Raw genomic sequence first — 19783 nt, 5'->3', positions numbered from 1 at the left:
CTAGAAAGTTATTGAAATTAAGTTAAAATAAAATGTCATGCCTTGGTTTCACAAGTTCTTGTTAATATTTAGAACAGTTATACGTAATCCTTTACTATTGTTTAAAGAAAACTGAACAGAAAAATATCATTATACAGAATTTGTTGACCGTTCCGATATTCCACTGAACTCAAATTACGCTTCATTATGGGCTTTTATTTTGAAATGTAATAATCCAACAGCTGAATAAATAATTGTACTCAACATTATTATAACTAAGTTTAATATCATGTTCAAACACTATTTACCATTTCACAATTGAATACATTGCAGAATAACATAATGTGTAAGTATAGTTCATTTAACGAGATGAGTTATAGATCCAGTTAGGTCATGAACGTCAAACGAATATCTAACACCAAACTAACTTCACTGTGGTTGTCAATCCATCACAAGCCTGACACCAAACGGCACGACACGACAGTGGCAGTGTTTGAGACAGACTGTGCATAACCTTATACCACGATCAGGAGACCAGAAAGAGTTGCAATTTAATATCAAGGCTCATTTTCTCTGCAGTTTATGTGATAAATAAGAGCAATCACATAAAACTGGAGGAAGTTAGTGGGGTTTTGAGAGTGTTTTTACAACTAGCTAGCTATGAAACTATACTGTGAAATTGATAAAACCGTATGTGTTATGTTATGTTGTTGCTTTAAAGACGTTTGATTTGTTCACTGGAGAGACCACTAACACAAGGGATTGTGGGCTTTTTTTGTGACTTTCAGAAATGAGATGTTTTGTTTGTGTCCTTTAGTAGCTGCAGTGTTGTACACATGCCGATGGTGGTGTCTGCTCTGGATCAGACATGAGAGCATGAGCGCATGAGCGCATGTTGTAGGCCTGTGTACAGTGAGTTCTGGATCAGGAGCGCATGTTGTAGGCCTGTGTACAGTGAGTTCTGGATCAGGAGCGCATGTTGTAGGCCTGTGTACAGTGAGCTCTGCTGGAAACTGGAAGAGGCAAAATGAGGAATGTGAAAACCAATGTTTCCACCGAGATGCATTCCTGCTGCTCTGACCCTCTTTTTAAAACAAAACACTCACTGTATGAGTGTGTGTGTGTGGGTGGATACCATTCTGTGTGTCTGTGTGAGTGTCTGTCACTGCTGATGTGTTTGTTAGATTAAGTAAAAGCCAAATAAACCTTTAATAGTAAATAAAAGTTAAATCTAAAAATAAATTACTTTTGAATGTGTGTGTGTGTGTGTTTATGCCTATGCATGTGGCTCTCTTTTTGATTGTGTGCTAGTAAGTTATTTCCCCATTCTTTGACTGGGCCTCTTTTTCTGCTGGTCACTCCACTTTCAGAATGCAATGGACAGAGTGACCTGAGAGTGGGCCTGGTCACAGCAGCATCGGGGGAACTCCCAATAATGTGCTGTGAAAGAGACCTTTGTCTTTCTTTCCCTCTGTCTCTCTCCTCCTTTTCTTTTCCTTTCTGTCTTTCACTCTCTACCTCTTTTTGCATCATCTCCATTGGTGTTCCCCTTCACAAGAGTCACTTGGTAACTTCTTCTTCCACACTTTAGCGCTGAACTGCATCCAAGTATGTTAGTTCTTTTGGCTAATCCCCCTCCCCCACTTCTGGCTTGCAGTGTGGTCCAGAGAAGGCTTCTCTTTTCCATCTTGACTCTGTTAGGGGCTGTCCACACAACAATGGTGAAAATGGAGGTTTTTGCGAAAACAGAAAAGTTTTGTTACGTTTTGGCCTTTCATTCACATCACAATGGCAGGTTTGTTTGGGCCAGAAAATGCATACTTTTGAATCCAGGTTCCAGAGTGGAATCTTTTGAAAACGATAGACGAATGCAGAACCTTTCGAAAACGATGATGACACGACCCCATCTTCATCCAATCACATTTCATTCTCCGTAAAGCTTCAGTCGGAGCTTCGCCCTCCAAAGCCTTCACCACGTCCACAGTGGCGATGAAGAGAAGATCTGTTTTTGATTTGTCAGACACCTCATGGTAATCATCCAATTTGGTCTATTTCTATGAGGAGGACATAAGTCACACTAAATGCTAGCAACCTTAAGCAGGGTGTAGTTCACTTCACTGGGGAAATTCTGTTTGCCCAAAGCAGGTTTGGCTGATGTTGACAAATAAATTATTTATTATAGGATTACTTGTAGTGCCATCGCTGGTTTTGTTGTAGGCCATAACATGCAGCGTAGGTAATTCAAGAAATGTGATTTTAAAATGACCTAGCTAGCTACAGCCTATTCACTAGTTTTTGCGAGTCTGTGGATGAGGAGTTCTCAAAACGGTGTCGTATGGATGAAAACACAAAGGAAAGACTTTTGTTTTCATCCCATTCCATGGTCATGGGGACGGCCCCTTGGGTCTCAGTCTCACCAGGCCAGGTGTATAGTAATGGTACTGGGGACCGCCTGGGCTTTGGCTTAAATGTGGGTGGGGATAATTAGAGGGTTAGCTGACCTGTCATGTATATTTGTCCTGCTGCCCTGTGCTGCTCAAAGACCACACAGTCCATGATTCGGATGAAAGGTTGTTGACATTTGAGCTCAACAGCCAATCAAATTGCATCCCGCCATTCCATGCTCCTGAAGCAATGTTTTGATTGGTTGGAATTATTTATGGCTCGATCCGAGCCACTGTGTTTGTTTCCCATTTACAGCGCCAGGACTGAGTACAAACTAGAGTTTTTGTGAGCGCACACCAACTTAACGGACATCTAGAGGTATGCGAGGAGAAGTTTGTTGAATGTGACAAAAAGTGTATTGGGTTAGAAATGTGGACTGTAAGTTATGAAAACAAAAGAACTACAGAGTTTCTCTTTGGTTTGTCAGTGTGAAAGTGAAATCATTGCGGTTGTCTGTCAGATAAGCGGCATCTGTGTGAACCTGTCTGGGCTCATGGAATCTGAGTGAGTGCATCGGGGTCCAGGCTCTGGGCTCTGGAAAGCGTCTTGAGACAATTGTATTGTTATGGCGCTATATAAATGAAACTAAATTGAATTGAATTCCACCAACCCCTCTCCCTGACGTAGAGCCACACAGGCTGCTTCATTTGATTTGCTCTGGCTTCATAATGATAGCAAACAGATACAGGCAGGACAGACACATCAGCAGATGTTTGAGCTTTGGTTTGTTTCCAGTCTGACTATATGAACCTGTGTTGTTTTAAATGGGTTATGCATTCAGGATGTCCATAAATGCTGAAAAGGCTTTTCCCCAGTGGGTTCTGCGTGTGGTATTCATTCTCACAATGGATATGAAAACAAGAGCAACAAATTGCTATGCAGTTCACTAGGGGCTAATATCAAGGAAAGGGGAAACATTTTGGAATTAAAATCATGTTTCCAACTTTGACAAATGACTTTAATGAGCCACTACACGTCAGTAAACGGCCACGTAAACTCTGAGAAACACAGACAGGTCCACACAGAGGGAGAATGTGTACAAATAGAAATCAGATTAATATGTATTGGACTTTTGGACACGGTACAATAGGTGGAAGATCTTTAGACCTACGGTATAATGCTACAATAACTATGTTTGGAACTTCTGTTTATTTAAAGTGCGAAGATGACATCACATGCAGGTGATTCTGGTTTTACATCTCATTCACCTTGGATACCAGCACATCAATCACTTATCTTTTTCTCTCTGTTTTCTCAGTCGTCCTCCGTCTCATCCTTCTCTCACCCTTCCTCTGTCTCACCCTTCTCTCACCCTTCCTCTGTCTCACTCTTCCTCTGTCTCACCCTTCTATCACTCTTCCCCTGCCTCACTCTTCCCATGTCTCACTCTTCCTCTGTCTCACCCTTCTCTCACTCTTCCCCTGCCTCACTCTTCCCATGTCTCACTCTTCCTCTGTCTCACCCTTCTATCACTCTTCCCCTGCCTCACTCTTCCCATGTCTCACTCTTCCTCTGTCTCACTCTTCCTCGGTCTCACCCTTCTCTCATTCTGACTCACTGGTGTTTCCCCTCTTAGTCAGAATACAAACCAGTTCTAGATTCCACATCCTTTCCCAGTCTTCCTCTCTCTCCCTTTTGCCTTTTGATTCCCTCTTAGTCATATGTGTCCTTCTCCAGTCGGCCTTCCAGTTGTCCCGAACCCAAACCACTAATACATTACCGGTACAGCGTAATACATTACTAATACAGTGTGCCGGTACAGTGGTCTTACTTATTCTGTCTTTGTTGCTGACAGCACAGCTTTGTGGCAGAAGTTCTGAGAATCTTCCTATTATAATTATTTTATAATGACTTGTTAGGTTGTGTGTTTGTGTTTTTCTACATGTTTGTGTACACAAAGTAACCTGTGTGTGTAATTTGGAGAGATGCTGCTTTAATGGGTGGTGAATAGACATTTGGGTTGTCTATCAGCAGTTTGAGAATGTTCTCCAAAAGCAAACACATACTCCAGTCACCACACACACCAAACACACCAACAGCTGCACACACTATACACACAGTATACAAACAAACAAACGATAGCAATCAAACTTTAAATACTCCCACTCGGTTTTTGTTTGTTTGTTTTCTTCCATCTGTTTTTTCCACCTCTCTGCACACAGACAGGACACATGCTGTGAGTCTCCGCTCCCCTGGTAATGATTTACTTGGTGACTAAATCATTGGCAATGATTTAAGAGTCATTTCTTTGAAAGGAAATTCATGGATAGTACTGCTTTTAGACTTTGACGTTGACTTTGCCCTTCTAGAATTAGCTTTTAATTTAGGGTTAGCAGCTTGCCATGGTGGGATGTTGAATATAACACCATAATGTCTTGTTAAAACATGTCTACCTCAGATGTCTTTGTTTACATCACAGATTACCCAGTAAGGGCCTCTGACCGCAGGCAAGAAAAAAAAAATCTCCTTTTTCAAATCGTTCCTTAATCAGCTAATATCCTTGCACTGAAATTTTCCCCTTATGATGTCTGAATTATAGATGGACAAAAACAAAAGCCCTGAAACTCCCTGCATTTTTTTTTACCCTCTGGCCTTTTGATTGGCAAAATGTGACCGGACAGTTCCACTTCCACTAGCAGTAGGTAGTTCCTCTTTTGGACACAATACGTGGCAATGGGTGAGACCAGAGGAGTGGGAAACACCCTGTTATTTATAGAGCATGTGACTGTGACCTCATGCTGCCCAGCCAGACACAGGACACAGACAGCAGCCACTGCATACAGTCAACTCATTCTTCCCTCGCTGAGACTTGGCCTCCTCCAGCCACACAGCACACCCCACACACCCCATCTCATAGTAGACCCACATGCCTGGATCTACTGGGCTCACTGGTGAATATAAAAACTAAACGCTTTAACAAAACTCATCCATAACACTTGTGTTTACATAGCTTTATTATCCAAAATATCAGATATCAGATCTACTATTATTATCTACTACTATTACTTATGATATCGTGGGTTTAAAGTATAATTGAGTTGTTCTGAAGTGACACGTCTAGTAGATTGAAGTATATGCAACAAGTACACTTAAAGGCCCCATCACCCAGTCACTGTGTGTAATTGTTCAGGGTAGATCTTGGCTCTTGTGTGTTGTTTCCACTTCATGGTCTTCCTCCTCTGATGCGGGTTGCCCTTGAGTTGTGCATCCTCTCTCTAACCTGGACATCTGGCCATGCATTGGACAAGATGCTCCTCCTGGTTCAATGGAACACACTGCATGCCCCACTCTGTACGTACACCATGTCAAATGCTCTTCCTTTTCTTAAGCCTCTGAAGAATGCTTGGAGTGTCGAATTCTTATTTCATGTCTCCGGGGTAACGCCTCAAGACCTTGCCCCTGTGTGCCTGTGCCTGTGCAGAGTCAGAGATGCTGATGGAAAGGAGAGGAGAGGGTGAGGACAGAAAGGAGGAGTGAGGGAGAGGATTCTAGGCTTCTGACAAAGGCCCTCTGTGTCACCCAGTCACCAGGGCTTTGGGAGGTGCCCCAGCTCCAGCCCCTACTCCAGCACCAGCCCCAGCACCAGCCCCAGCAGGGTCTATACGCTGACAGTGTTCCCCTAGAACAGAGGTGTGGTGTGGGCAGGGTGCTCAGTACTGCAGTTATTTTTATCAGGAAAACAGTGGTAGAGAAATGGGCCCTAGAGAAATGAGCCTTAGAGAAGGGGGAAGGAAGTGGTGATGAAGGGAGGAAGTATGGAGATGGAGAGAGATTTGTTATCATGGCATCTACGAGCCCAGAGTTCTGCTGGGATGTAGAAAGTGTTTTGTGTAGGGAGGGTGATCGTGTGTGCGTGGAGGGTGAGCGTGTGTGTGTGCGTGTGTGTGTGGAGGGTGATCGTGTGTGTGTGTGTGTGTGTGTGTGTGTGCGTGGAGGGTGATCGTGTGTGTGTGTGTGTGTGTGTGTGTGTGGAGGGTGATTGTGTGTGTGTGTGTGTGCGTGGAGGGTGATCGTGTGTGTGTGTGTGTGTGTGTGCGCGTAGAGGGTGATTGTGTGTGTGTGTGTGGGGGCTCCATGCTGAGGTGAAGTGGCACGGTTAATTAGGATGGAATAAGAGATACGCAAGAGTTTCAACTGGAGAAACGTGGATAAAGTGGATAAGTGTCTGTTATTGTCCGTTTTCTCTCTTTCAAAGTGTCTGCATGTTTTAGCAAACTGGCACAGTGCTGGTACAATATAATGGGCTCTGTATAAAGCCAACTAAAATGGCATGGTCTGTGAGATGAAATGGATTTATTCATTGCTATTATTTATTTCACCTACAAGGTGTCATTATTCTTTATTGTGTAAATTGTCTGCTGTTCGAGGCCTCTCTCACTGATGCAAATATACCTTTGTCTGTTCATATGAAATGTTACAACCAATAAGTCACCATTCCAAAAATATACTACCATAGTTAATGTGACTCGAAGGACAAGTACCTCCTACCTGCTTTTTTTAGTGTTCATTTGTTATAAAGACGTGACTTGAGGAAAGAATTTGTGACTGCTACAGTTCAACAAGATTAGTCACAGATCCCGTTACAATTCTTAGAATGACAGATCTATACCAGGAAGCCATAGTTTTAACTTGGATTTGAAATACAATAAAACTTCATATCTACATTCTCTATTACACTGCCTATTTGAAAAATAGTTAAATACCAAGGCAACAGATAAGGATTAGGTTAATGAAAGGTCAAGAATTCCTCAAGCTCTTCATTGGCAGTGGGAGTCACACATTTGAGTACTTTTATTTGAATCTTAACACAGATCCAAATAAAAGTAGTTACAGATCCAAACATTAATGGAAAAACACACACACACACACACACACACACACACAGTGAAGAGGGGGGTCCTCTGTCCTGCAGCAGTTGAATCATAAAGTGTGAATTATGTTTCCATTACATGCATTCCACTAGTCCAACGGTTGGCAGGCACTGGCAGAGAAGGGGCGTATGATCCTGCTTCTCTTGGCGCTACCAAGCTGCTTCCTGTCCTTTATGCTGCCTTGATTGGCCACTCTTTTGATTTAGTTTTTAGTGTGGCCAGGTTTTTTTTTATTGTGAGTACCATTGCTAAACAGACATTTTAACCAGAAACCTGAACAAAACACACACACACACACGCATACACACACACACTCTCACGCTCTTTGAGAATGCACACGGTGTCTGTACGAAAATGGGTTGCTGTTACCTTAAAGGGAAACTTTGGGATTTCTCAACCTGGGTTGAACCCCTAGTTTTAGATCTTTTGGGGTCCAAATGTTTACTAGGGACCGTTAGCGATTGACATCGGTCCAGTATTGAGTTACAACACTAAAACCAGCCACCACAAAACGGCTATACAAGGAATTCTATGAGGCAAGCCAACATGGTAAAGGGAACTGCTTGTTTTTGCCACTGACAGGCTGGTAAATGTTATTATAAGGGTCAGACAATATGGAAAGGGTCACTACAGAGATACACCTGTGTCTGTTTACCCCAATAACTGATCCCTACAGAGATACACCTGTGTCTGTTTACCCCAATAACTGATCCCTACAGAGATACACCTGTGTCTGTTTACCCCAATAACTGATCCCTACAGAGATACACCTGTGTCTGTTTACCCCAATAACTGATCCCTACAGAGATACACCTGTGTCTGTTTACCCCAATAACTGATCCCTACATAGATACACCTGTGTCTGTTTACCCCAATAACTGATCCCTACAGAGATACACCTGTGTCTGTTTACCCCAATAACTGATCCCTACAGAGATACACCTGTGTCTGTTTACCCCAATAACTGATCCCTACAGAGATACACCTGTGTCTGTTTACCCCAATAACTGATCCCTACAGAGATACACCTGTGTCTGTTTACCCCAATAACTGATCCCTACAGAGATACACCTGTGTCTGTTTACCCCAATAACTGATCCCTACAGAGATACACCTGTGTCTGTTTACCCCAATAACTGATCCCTACATAGATACACCTGTGTCTGTTTACCCCAATAACTGATCCTACAGAGATACACCTGTGTCTGTTTACCCCAATAACTGATCCCTACAGAGATACACCTGTGTCTGTTTACCCCAATAACTGATCCCTACAGAGATACACCTGTGTCTGTTTACCCCAATAACTGATCCCTACAGAGATACACCTGTGTCTGTTTACCCCAATAACTGTAAGGAAACTGTTGGAAATGTCTCTACAGTCAGTGTTTTTTACTTCACTCTTATTCTGGTCTTTAAAAACAAAAGTTGTCTTAAGAGTTTTTGAATCATTTCCACTCCTCAAGGGCTGAACGTTTGAAATCCTCTCTTTCTCTAAGTAAGGATACCACTCCTCCAGTGGAAAGAACGTGTGGAGATCTTTAATGAGAAGATATGAGGGGGTGGGAGAGAGAGCCTGCTCATGTGAGAGTAATGTCAGCCTTAAGGGCTGAACATTTGAAATCCTCTCTTTCTCTCTCGTGCCCGTGGAGACTCAGTCCCACATACACAGCTAGGGCCAGACAATTCCCTGCAGCAGTGCAGAATGCCATCGATCTCTGCAGCTGTGCTGTGCACTGTTGCTTATTTATTTATTTATTTATTTATTTATTTATTTATTTATTTATTCATAGACTGCTGAGGTTTGTGTCTGGGATTGTTGTCATACATCTGATATATTGATGTTTATGACTGTGTGTGCAAAGTTTGTACGTGTGACTCGTTCTTAGTTTCTCTTCCTCATTGCATATTTGAAGGAAAACAGGTTCATTTGTGCAGCTCGTGAACAGAGAGCATCCAAGGTTTGGGAATAAAAAAAGGTTGACCCTATATTCTCAGTATTGGCGCTTTTACAAAGTGCTGCTCTGTCCTCCAGTTTGTTCTCAGCTCTCAGCACGGCTTGTCCTGTCTGGAGCCTTTGGGCTTTATGGCTCTCTGGGGTCAAGCCATGCCATCTGAGTCTGTACATAGTCCCATTTCTCAGTCCTGGCTATCCCACCCTAGCCAACTGGGTGGCCCACGGTGTACTAACTCGGTGTAAACCAAGGGTTGTGTGTTCTCCTCCGTTCTGTAGGTTGGCTGTGTGTGAGATTTCTTGTCAGGACCAACTTTTCTCTGGATCCAGGGTTGATATGGTTGATATTTTATCTGTATTTAACTGGGAAAAGTTGTTTGTTTAACAGGAAGCATTAATGTTTTTGCTAAGTGCTTAAACCTCTTGTGAGTAGTACCTTAGAGAGCTGCTAGCTTCATGAGGAGAACAAAATATGGATGTGCGCATGTCCGTATGAATGAATGAATGACTGCAATTACAATGTGCTCTCTAGGTACCTGTCAGGATGACCCTAAAACACATTGTAGGGACCCCTATCACCAGTATAAAGCGTACCTGTCAGGATGACCCTAAAACACATTGTATGGACCCCTATCACCAGTATAAAGCGTACCTGACAGGATGACCCTAAAACACATTGTCGGGACCACTATCACCAGTCTAAAGTACACCTGGATGCGACCACACATATTGTCACTATTCTCATAACGTCTTGCCTGTCTAGTGGGGAGGGGGGAGACAGAGAAATGACCAATGACTTGATACAGGAAGACCCCTAAATAACCTAGCCATGAGCAAAAATACTGCAACAATAAAGTTCCATGAGCAAATCCGTACATGAACATTGACAGAAGTCCCACTGTCTGATGCCATGTGAACCATTCCGTATGCCCAGTTAATGTTACCAGTCCTTGGGGCAAAGGGGTGCACTAGTGTGCTACTCTGGTCATTCCAGATGCCGATGTCCGTTGATGAGTCAGGCTGGAAAGAGTTTGTGGTTCCCGATGTTGGTTGTGGTTCTCTTGCTGTGCTGAGTGTTCTGAGGACGCAGGTCAGCCGCTCTTTGTCTTCTCTTTGCAGAGTTAGCAAGTTGTCTCTGTGCTCGTTTGCTTTGCTGCTTGTTAGCATAGAATCATAGCAATGTCTCACTGAAGATAACATCACAGCCATGATCAAAGCATTCACCCTTGATGTGTGCCTTCAACCAGGTCAGAGCCATGATTCCATTCATGATGACACATGACTTTTGAGTGGTTACGGAGCCGGGCATCGTGTATGCCACACTTACTGATGCCATAAGAAATATTTTAGAGACAGATGTTTGCACCCATGTATTTTAACCAGTTTGCAAGCACTTCTGCTTCCCATGTCTGGCTGTAGGTTGTGCCTCTCATAATACTCCTGTTATACTGGTGCCATAGACCCGGATTGGAAACCAATATCAAGTGGTATTACTACTACTTGTGGCACGGTGGCTCAGGTGCTTGCACTGCTTGCACTGCAGCCTCACAGCAAGAAGGTCATGGGTTCGATTCCCACATGGGGCAGACCTTCAGTGCTCAGGTGGGCTATCTCCCAGGCCTTTCTGTGTGGAGTTTGCATGTTCTCCCCGTGTTCACAAGGGGTTTCCTCCACTAAAACCCCCAACAGAAAAAACATGCAAAACAACAGAACACTCTTCGTCGGTCCCTGACAGACGGTTCACTTCACCTGGTCCCCGGGCGCTTAAAAAAGCTGCCCACTGCTCCTGGGGGTCCTGTGTGTGTGTGTGTGTGTGTGTGTGTGTGTGTGTGTGGCTGCCCACTGCTCCTGGGGTCCTGGAGGAAGGACAGTCCGGGATGGGATAAATGCAGAAGCTAAATTCACAAACGACCTCAGGCCTGCGTGTGTGTGTGTGTGTGTCTGTGTGTGTGTGTCCTGTGTCGCCTCCATGTATTCACGTGTGTTGCAGTGTGCAGTGTGTCGCTTGTGCGATTAAAGTCTGACAATTATATACAATTATTATTACAAAGATAAATTCCAATATTTAGCTCCTAAAAGAGAATGGCAACTGGGAATGTTTGATGACATGACTGAAATGTCTCTGCTTATGGCTCGCTGACTGACCGTGGTTACGGTTGGAATGGCACAGAAGTTAGTATATTCTTTCACATGACGTCCTGCAGCTCTAGCAGAGGTTAGCACCAGCTTCAAACAAAAGCGTTTGAACTCGCCTTCTTCCTCAGGCACAATTACTCTTCATGTTGTGCACGACAAAAAGGCACGAGCAGGTATTGAGTAGATGCTCAGTTTCTGATCTCAAAGACTACGATGGTTACAGGTGGGATTCTTCAGAGCTCCAGCTTCATTTAGAGTTCTGACAATGTTGAAGGTCTGAACCGTTATTGGAGTTCTGAATTAGGATTGCATTCTGCTGCTATAACATTTTCATTTCTCTGTGTGTGTGTGTTTTGTGATGATGATGAAGCTAATGGTAGTCTATTCTCTCTCTCTCTCTCTCTCTCTCTCTCTCTCTCTCTCTCTCTCTCTCTCTCTCTCTCTAGATAGAGGATGGGGGGAAGGCGGCCCAGAGTCTTACGCTGAGAGTGGGCGATGAGCTGATCAACATCAATGGCTCGGTGCTCTATGGGTCGCGTCAGGAGGCTCTCATCCTCATCAAAGGGTCCTACCGCACACTCAAGATCATTGTCCGCAGGTACACTTCATCCATGCTTGCATCTAGTCAGAAACCATTATGTGTTACATCCACTGTTACTTACAGACGTTCTGGAACTCCATTGCAGTAACATCATTTTGCACCAAGAGTTTAAAGTTAATGTTTGGAATGTCTGACATCTGCTGTGACCAAATCGGTAAGCTTGATTTTATTCTAGTCTAGCAAGCTTCCTGGCTAACCATACGCGGAGGGCTTAAAGAAAGCACTCTTTTGATCAGTCTGTCCAGCCAACTCTGGTGCAGAAGATCTCCTAGTAATCGCATAAACAAACAGATGTCCAGCGCTGGCAATGCACACCTGGCCTTTACGTTAGCTGTTAAAACCAGCGCATGCTTAAGCAGCTGCAATGAATAGACTCAAAGGCTTCATAATCTACTGTTTATAACCCGCTGTGGTTTGTGATTTATTTGAATGATTTAAAAACATCCCCCTCTCATTATTTCACAAATAATACCCTGTTGTGGTGAAATTATTATTTATTTTGGTGTGGTACCGACCTGACCAAATTGAATTTCCCTTGTGGACAATAAAGAACATCTATCTATCCATCTATCTGAACAATTTGTAGGATTAGCAACAGAGCAACTAGTGGGAAGAACATATCTGTCTCTGAATTGAAATGAAATAGCAGTTGGAGGGATTTTCCTAATGACTGCCTGGATCCCTGCTCCTGCTCCTGCTCCTGCTCCTGCTCCTGCTCCTGCTCCTGCTCCTGCTGCATTGTGACCCTTGGTGACCACTGCTCCCATTCTCTGGCTCATCCTCTCCCCAACCACTGATATACAGCTGTTCAGTTGGGACTACTGCTTTCCTTGTACACTGTTTTTAGAAGAGCCAGAACTTACTATCAAAAGACACAGAAACTGAACTGAATTGAATTGTTAGACAACAATAAAACAACTACAACAACAACAACAACAGCTACTACTACAACAACAAAAGTCCTTAAATGAAGTGAGCGATCTTCCAAGTCATCCTCAAATGTAGAAGGAAACCTTCTCTTTCTTTCCCTGTCAGATTGAGCAGAGTGTGGCTTCGTCTGCATTATTTTGATACACCATCCTAAATAATTAACAACCCATCTTTGATTTCAATGACAAATATAGTAAGGCATCATTTTAAGGATGGGATTTGAGTTAGGGTTAGGTGACCGTTGAGGATTAGGTTTAGCTTGTTACATTTCTTGAGTATTTTTGCGTTAGAGTTTATTGACTATCACACAATGGACCATTCAAATAAAGCTTTACCCATTTAGCATCAGGTTGCTTTTCACTTGGGTGTAAATCTCTAATCTCTAACTGAATATGCAGTTTAGGGGGTCCAGTTTGGGGAAGCGGAAGCGAGGCTTTGAGGAGGCTGGCTCTCCAGTCGTATGAAATCAGGCCTTAGCTCCCAACCCTCCCGTGTTCCTCCGTTCCCATGGGGATTCCCACTGGAATGGAAGGGAAGGGATGATGGAATAGGGTTGGTTGGTGTGTCGAAGCTGTACAGATGGAAACTTCTTGTTTTTCTAAGTGTGGCTCAGTTAAGGCCTTCACAGACACAGACACAGTCTTGTTTCTAGGGTCTTGGGTGCATGATCTGGTCTGTGTTTGCTTAGCTTACCACCGGGCACAGTGCCAGTCCAAACGCCATGCTCAAAGCCTACACTCACACCTGTGGCCCACGCCATGCACACTGTGCCCTCTTCTGTGTGAATGTCATCGCTGAGGTAATGTCAAACACTTTTCCGAATACTTACCAGAATGTTCCAGAAGTACACATAAGGGAATCCGTGGCCACAAAACTGAACGGCTGTTCTGGGTTAAAGGAAGTAGACTATGCCTTTGTATACTTAAATAGCGAAGGATAGTAGAGGAAACTGCTTAGTTGTAGCAGCCCACTCTGTGTCCCTGTTTGGAAGTGCTGCCCCCTCAGTCCTGGAGTGCATTTTGACTGATGTCTGTGTGGATCAATTTGTGTCAGAAGTTGTAAGATAGAGATCAAGAGATGAAAGTAAGAGTGAGAGGGTATTAATTAGGTTCTGTTTATTCTTTAGTTATGGCAAGATCATTACTTGATCATGTTGGGAGTACATCTTCTGTTGGGCCCCCTTCTCTGTTCTTTTGACCAGAAACAAGACAGATATCTGGCGGTTCTAGTGAAACAACTCATTTTCCAGCTCATCATGTTGTGTCTCCTTTCATTCGAGGAGTTAAAGGTGTGTTTTCCGTGTCATTTGACATTAGTTTGGCGTCTTAATGCATTTGTGGTTTTGTGGTGGTAATTATTTCTATTCTATTTGGCATTGACATTAGTTTGGCGTCTTAATGCATTTGTGGTTTTGTGGTGGTAATTATTTCTATTCTATTTGGCATTGACATTAGTTCGACGTCTTAATGCATTTGTGGTGGTAATTATTTCTATTCTATTTGGCATTGACATTAGTTCGACGTCTTAATGCATTTGTGGTGGTAATTATTTCTATTCTATTTGGCGTTGTGAAAATGATGAGTTGTGAGTGAGGTTGAGTGCTGACTGTCGACACTGAAGTGGAGCACAATGGGTAGAGAGAACACGGGCATTCTGGGCCCTTGTTTCCCACTTCCTGCTCTGCCCTGTGACTCTTCCTCTGTGACTCTTCCTCTGTGACTCTTCCTCTGTGACACACGCGTGTGGGCCGGGCTGCTGGATGCCTGAGTCAATGTGCTGGCAAGCCTGAGGACCAGCAAGACAAAGTCCTTGTTCACGTGGAGTGTGTGTGTGTGTGTGTGTGTTTGTGTGTGTGTGTGTTTGTTTCTGTGTGTGACTATTCAGAAGTGTTCTCATTTTTGGAGGAAGGGCTGGCCGATACACAGGAAGGCCACGTGAGGGAGGGAGGGGCAGCTGCCCTGTCCGCCACAGGATTCTTTGCTTTATTTTAGTTCTAACTGGAAGCAGAATGGCCTCTTGACGAAACACTGTTTGGTAAAAAAAAGGCTAAATAATGTGTGTGCTCCCTTATATGCCCACATAGACCAGGAGGGTTTCAAAACCAGCGTGTTGTTCTTGTGGTTCATCTGGTGCGAGAGCAGTGACACAAACACCATGGCAAATGGGTGTGATGTCATGGGTGCGCACATACACTTCAAATACTGTTCCTCTATATATGGTCAGAGACATGTAAATATAAATGTCTAATTCTTGATGAGAATCAGTACTACTCACTGGCAGAGGATGTACTCGTAGTCTGTTTGGGTTCATAGTTTGGACCACCAGGTGTCCAGAGTGCAGAAGAGGCTTCCTCTATCGTACTTTACTATAGGGGGGAAAAGTGGATCGTTGTAGATAATCCTCTAACTTCCCACAGTAACCCCCTCACTCTCCTTTCACCTCTCCACCCTGTTCCCGCTGGGCCAGGGAATGAGAAAAACAAAAGCTCCCTCCCTCACTCGTAAGAAAACAATGCACATTCCTGACATTCCAAGACACTTCCTCTCCAAAGCTATGTGCTCGCTTGGCTCCTTTCTTCCTCTGGGGGTTTCTCCCCGCTCCCATCTGGATGAAGGCCTGCTCCTAAAGGAGTACAAATCAAACATTTCCCTTTACCAGACATATAACACCAATAACACCTTTTTTTTGGAATGTGTGGCTTTATATGTTCACCCCTGTGTGCATGTTTGCATTTGTATAATGACCTGCACATGTGTTTGTATAAGTGCCAGCTCAACTTTTTTATGAAACCTGGTGGTTTTTCTTACAATTTGGGCAGGGTTGGTTGTATAGAATACGAGTTGGAGATGGACGTTTGCTGATCTGTTGGAGGCTAATGAGTGTTAAATGTTTTGACTGACCAGACTGACCACTGATGGATTACCATCCTGACATTGATTCATTTTCTGATTGGTCATTGAGTTCCAGGTTGATAAATGATGTAAGACAGTTTTGTCTGGATACTAAACCTTGAGAACACGAACCTATTACTTGTGTTTGGAGTGGTTGTTTGTCATTGCTGGTTGCAAAAGGCCATTTCTTGTGTTCAGTTAAAAAGAGAGGGAGACACTGAGGGGGGAAAAGTGATTGTGGTGTCCGACAACAAGGCATTGTGCTGTATATGACCGTGCATCAGGCTGGGGTTGTCTGATGGACCAGAGCCACTCTGCTGATTGATTACGGCTGTTTAGGGGAAACAGGCAACCAAAAACAAACAGATTGCTTGATTGCAGCTTGAGACATAATGATGTGTGAGTGTATGGTTGTGACTGTGTGTGTGTGTGATTGGAGGATATGATGCTGCTAAAAGCTGGTAAAAGCTTGACAGGTGACTCTAATGGCCTTCCCTTTCCGCTTTTGTGAAATCTTGCACAAACATATACACATATATACAGTACCAGTCAAAGGTTTGGACACCCCTTCTCATTCAATGGTTTTAATTATTTTTATTATTTTCTACATTGTAGATTAAACTTCAAAACGATGAAAGAACACATATGGAATTGTGTAGTAAACCAGAATATGTTTTTTATATTTTATTTTTTTCAAAGTAGCCACCTTTTCCTCTCAGGTTTGAGGAGACTGTGTTTTATCATAAGCCTTAGGCTGGACAGATTAGATCCTTGGTTTTATTTAGAAGGTCTTCAATTGGTTGTTTCATAGTTTAATGTCCTCCGTTTGAGACAGAGACTTATCTGTCATTTGCAGTCATTCCTGATTTTAAACTTTTGTCTGTTTAGCCTGGTGGCATCTTGACAAGACACCTGACATGAATACCGAATGAGGTTCAGTGGGTTGTCATGTGACTGCTGTGTCACATGTTTGAGCAGATTTGAAAGCATCCCACCAGACCTCATCACAGAGGGTTCAAGGGTCATGGAGAATGGGATCAGAACCAAACACTAGAAACTGGCACAACTTTTTAAGGGCATCCCTTTTGAGGGACACCTCTATACATTTGTATGTTGTGTGTTGAGAGTGTACATGTGGCCACCACAATCATTGATATTGTATTTGTCAGAAAAGTCAAAATGATTCATGGAAGATCTGTGTAGTGTGGCCGTGTGTCAGGGAGAGAATATCCAATAGCATTTTTCATCACAGTAAGGCACGTCAGGATGCCTTACAACACAGTACACAGGGGATGAGTGCCTGTCTGGATCTCCTTCTGAAGATGGACACATAGCGTTCTCATCATTCCTCAAGCGTAACTATTGAGAAACCTGTGGCAGGAGGCTACGTGTATAGCGTGGTGTACTGTCTCGCTGTAGCCAGAACGGATACAAACATGTGGTGGTGACCAGCGGGGTCAAACATGTGGTGGTGACCTGCGTGGTCTACTGTCTGTCTCGCTGTAGCCAGGACGGATACAAACATGTGGTGGTGACCTGCGGGGTCAAACATGTGGTGGTGACCTGCGTGGTCTACTGTCTGTCTCACTGTAGCCAGGACGGATACAAACATGTGGTGATGACCTGCGTGGTCTACTGTAGCCAGGACGGATACAAACATGTGGTGATGACCTGCGTGGTCTACTGTCTGTCTCACTGTAGCCAGGACGGATACAAACATGTGGCGGTGACCAGCGGGGTCAAACATGTGGTGGTGACCTGCGTGGTACACTTGGGACCCTAACAGAGGGGTCAACTCAAGATCAGCACGGGTACTGTGGGCCAGTGTGGTATGGTGTGGTACAGTGTGGTATGGTACAGTGTGGTATGGTACAGTGTGGTATGGTATGGTGTGGTACAGTGTGGTATGGTACAGTGTGGTATGGTATGGTGTGGTACAGTGTGGTGTGGTATGGTGTGGTACAGTGTGGTATGGTACAGTGTGGTATGGTACAGTGTGGTATGGTACGGTATGGTGTGGGCCAGTGTGGTATGGTGTGGTATGGTATGGTGTGGGCCAGTGTGGTATGGTATGGTGTGGTACAGTGTGGTATGGTGTGGTACAGTGTGGTATGGTGTGGTACAGTGTGGTATGGTATGGTGTGGTACAGTGTGGTATGGTATGGTGTGGTACAGTGTGGTATGGTGTGGTACAGTGTGGTATGGTATGGTGTGGTACAGTGTGGTATGGTGTGGTACAGTGTGGTATGGTGTGGTATGGTGTGGTACAGTGTGGTATGGTGTGGTATGGTGTGGTACAGTGTGGTATGGTGTGGTACAGTGTGGTATGGTGTGGTATGGTGTGGTACAGTGTGGTATGGTATGGTGTGGTACAGTGTGGTATGGTATGGTGTGGTACAGTGTGGTATGCCTGGCAATGGAAACTGGACAACAGCCGTGAGGACAGTTTTGAGAGTGTGAAGCGTTAATGTTAAAGGGTGTAAGAGGCAGTGGCAGTGAACCAGTCTTGGTGTGTGTCTAAGTACATCACCTAGTAGAGTTCTAGGAACACAATGTGTAAATACTTGCTACACGCATTGCAGTTTCATTGAAATGGTCTAGCATACGGAGTCCGTCCCATTTCATCTTGGTTTGAGAAAGCGCTCTTGTTCTTTTCTGCCTGTCCTCGTTCGCTGTCCTCCAGATTCTCACCTCCCTCCTGATTTTCCTCCACGCAAAGAGGCTCAACCCCTTTAACCATGATAAGTGTGCTTCCTTCTCACACATACTAAGAGGCTCAACCCCTTTAACCATGATAAGTGTGCTTCCTTCTCGCACATCCTAAGAGTTGGAATCTGTACAATCTGCTTAACATTGATGCACCGTTAGCACAAAAAAAAAAATATATATATATATATATATATATATATATAAAAGCAAGAAAATATGAACCTCTCCAAGAAAAAAAATTATACCACAAAACCGACGTTTCATCCTAATTTTTTCCCCTGTCCTTTCCCTCCCGATCCACATACCAACCCTGATGGGTGTTTAAGAGAGAGACAGGAAGTGCCCCCTGCATTTTTTCCTCTTTGTTCAAACAATAATAAGAACGAACTCAGGGTATTATTTTAGCAGCAGCTTGTGTCTTTATCTCATCCTAACAGTTTCCTCTCCATCAGAACACCACTTCCTGTCTCCCTAATAGCATTACACATTCAGAGAGCTATGACGGAGAGAGAGAGGGAGCGAGGGGAGAGAGAGAGAGAGATATGGAGAGAGAGAGAGAGGGTGGGAAGTAGAGACCTTAGTGTTTTGTCTCTGAAATAAGCAGACAGGGGGTGGTGGGGGGCGTTAAAGGTGTATTTGCCGGTTCATGTTAGACAGATGACAGTTAGTCTTAGCTGAAGTAACCAAATGCTCTCTCCGTATATACCTCTGCTCAAGCCTTTAACAGCATGTGCTGTCAAATACGGGGATTGGACTTAGAAACCGGCTGAGAATGTAACTGAACTCGCCTATAATCATCCAGAATTCACACACCTCTTGAAGATAAACTACAGATTTGGATCTACTGAACATAATTGGGGATTGGCACACGGATTTCGTTCTGAAGCGGAGTTCATACCATCACCTCGCTCCAGGTGCTCGTCCTTTTTGTGTTGCATCCTGCTGCTAAAGGTTTACGCTGCTAAAGGTTTCTGGAGGCTTTTCTATGGAGGCAAGAGAAACGATCCCATTAAGCTTGAGAAGGAGAAATAAAGAGAAAGGAAACCACTATTATTAGGACAACGGAAAATAATCTAACTCTAGTCTGTTCTACACTGACTAAACTAAGTTTCTAAACATTCTAAAAAGAGTCCTATGGTTTTGTTGCGCTTCGTTTTGAAATGGGTTAAAAATATAATGTATGGTGTTGTTGAATTTACAAAGAGAAAAGGTTTAAACTTCCATGTATTGTCAGTCTAGTTATGTTAAGCTCTTCCCTACTGTATAA

The 19783-nt window shown here is 43.7% G+C and overlaps 1 protein-coding gene across 3 annotated transcripts in view; it reads left to right on the top strand.

Moving 5' to 3' along the window:
- shroom4 (shroom family member 4) overlaps positions 1–19783 on the top strand; it is a 36874-nt gene that overhangs the window by 4281 nt on the left and 12810 nt on the right. For 2 of the 3 annotated variants that reach the window (XM_031584686.2, XM_031584685.2), the window contains exon 2: positions 11832–11983. In XM_031584686.2, the coding sequence (XP_031440546.1) occupies positions 11832–11983 (152 nt within the window). Of the gene's footprint in view, positions 1–11831; positions 11984–19068; positions 19431–19783 lie in introns of those variants that run through there. The other variant, XM_031584687.2, reaches the window with a different exon arrangement.

Source organism: Clupea harengus, chromosome 18, assembly GCF_900700415.2.
Source record: "Clupea harengus chromosome 18, Ch_v2.0.2, whole genome shotgun sequence".
Lineage (NCBI taxonomy): Eukaryota > Metazoa > Chordata > Actinopteri > Clupeiformes > Clupeidae > Clupea > Clupea harengus.
This window is presented reverse-complemented; position numbering and strand designations above follow the sequence as displayed.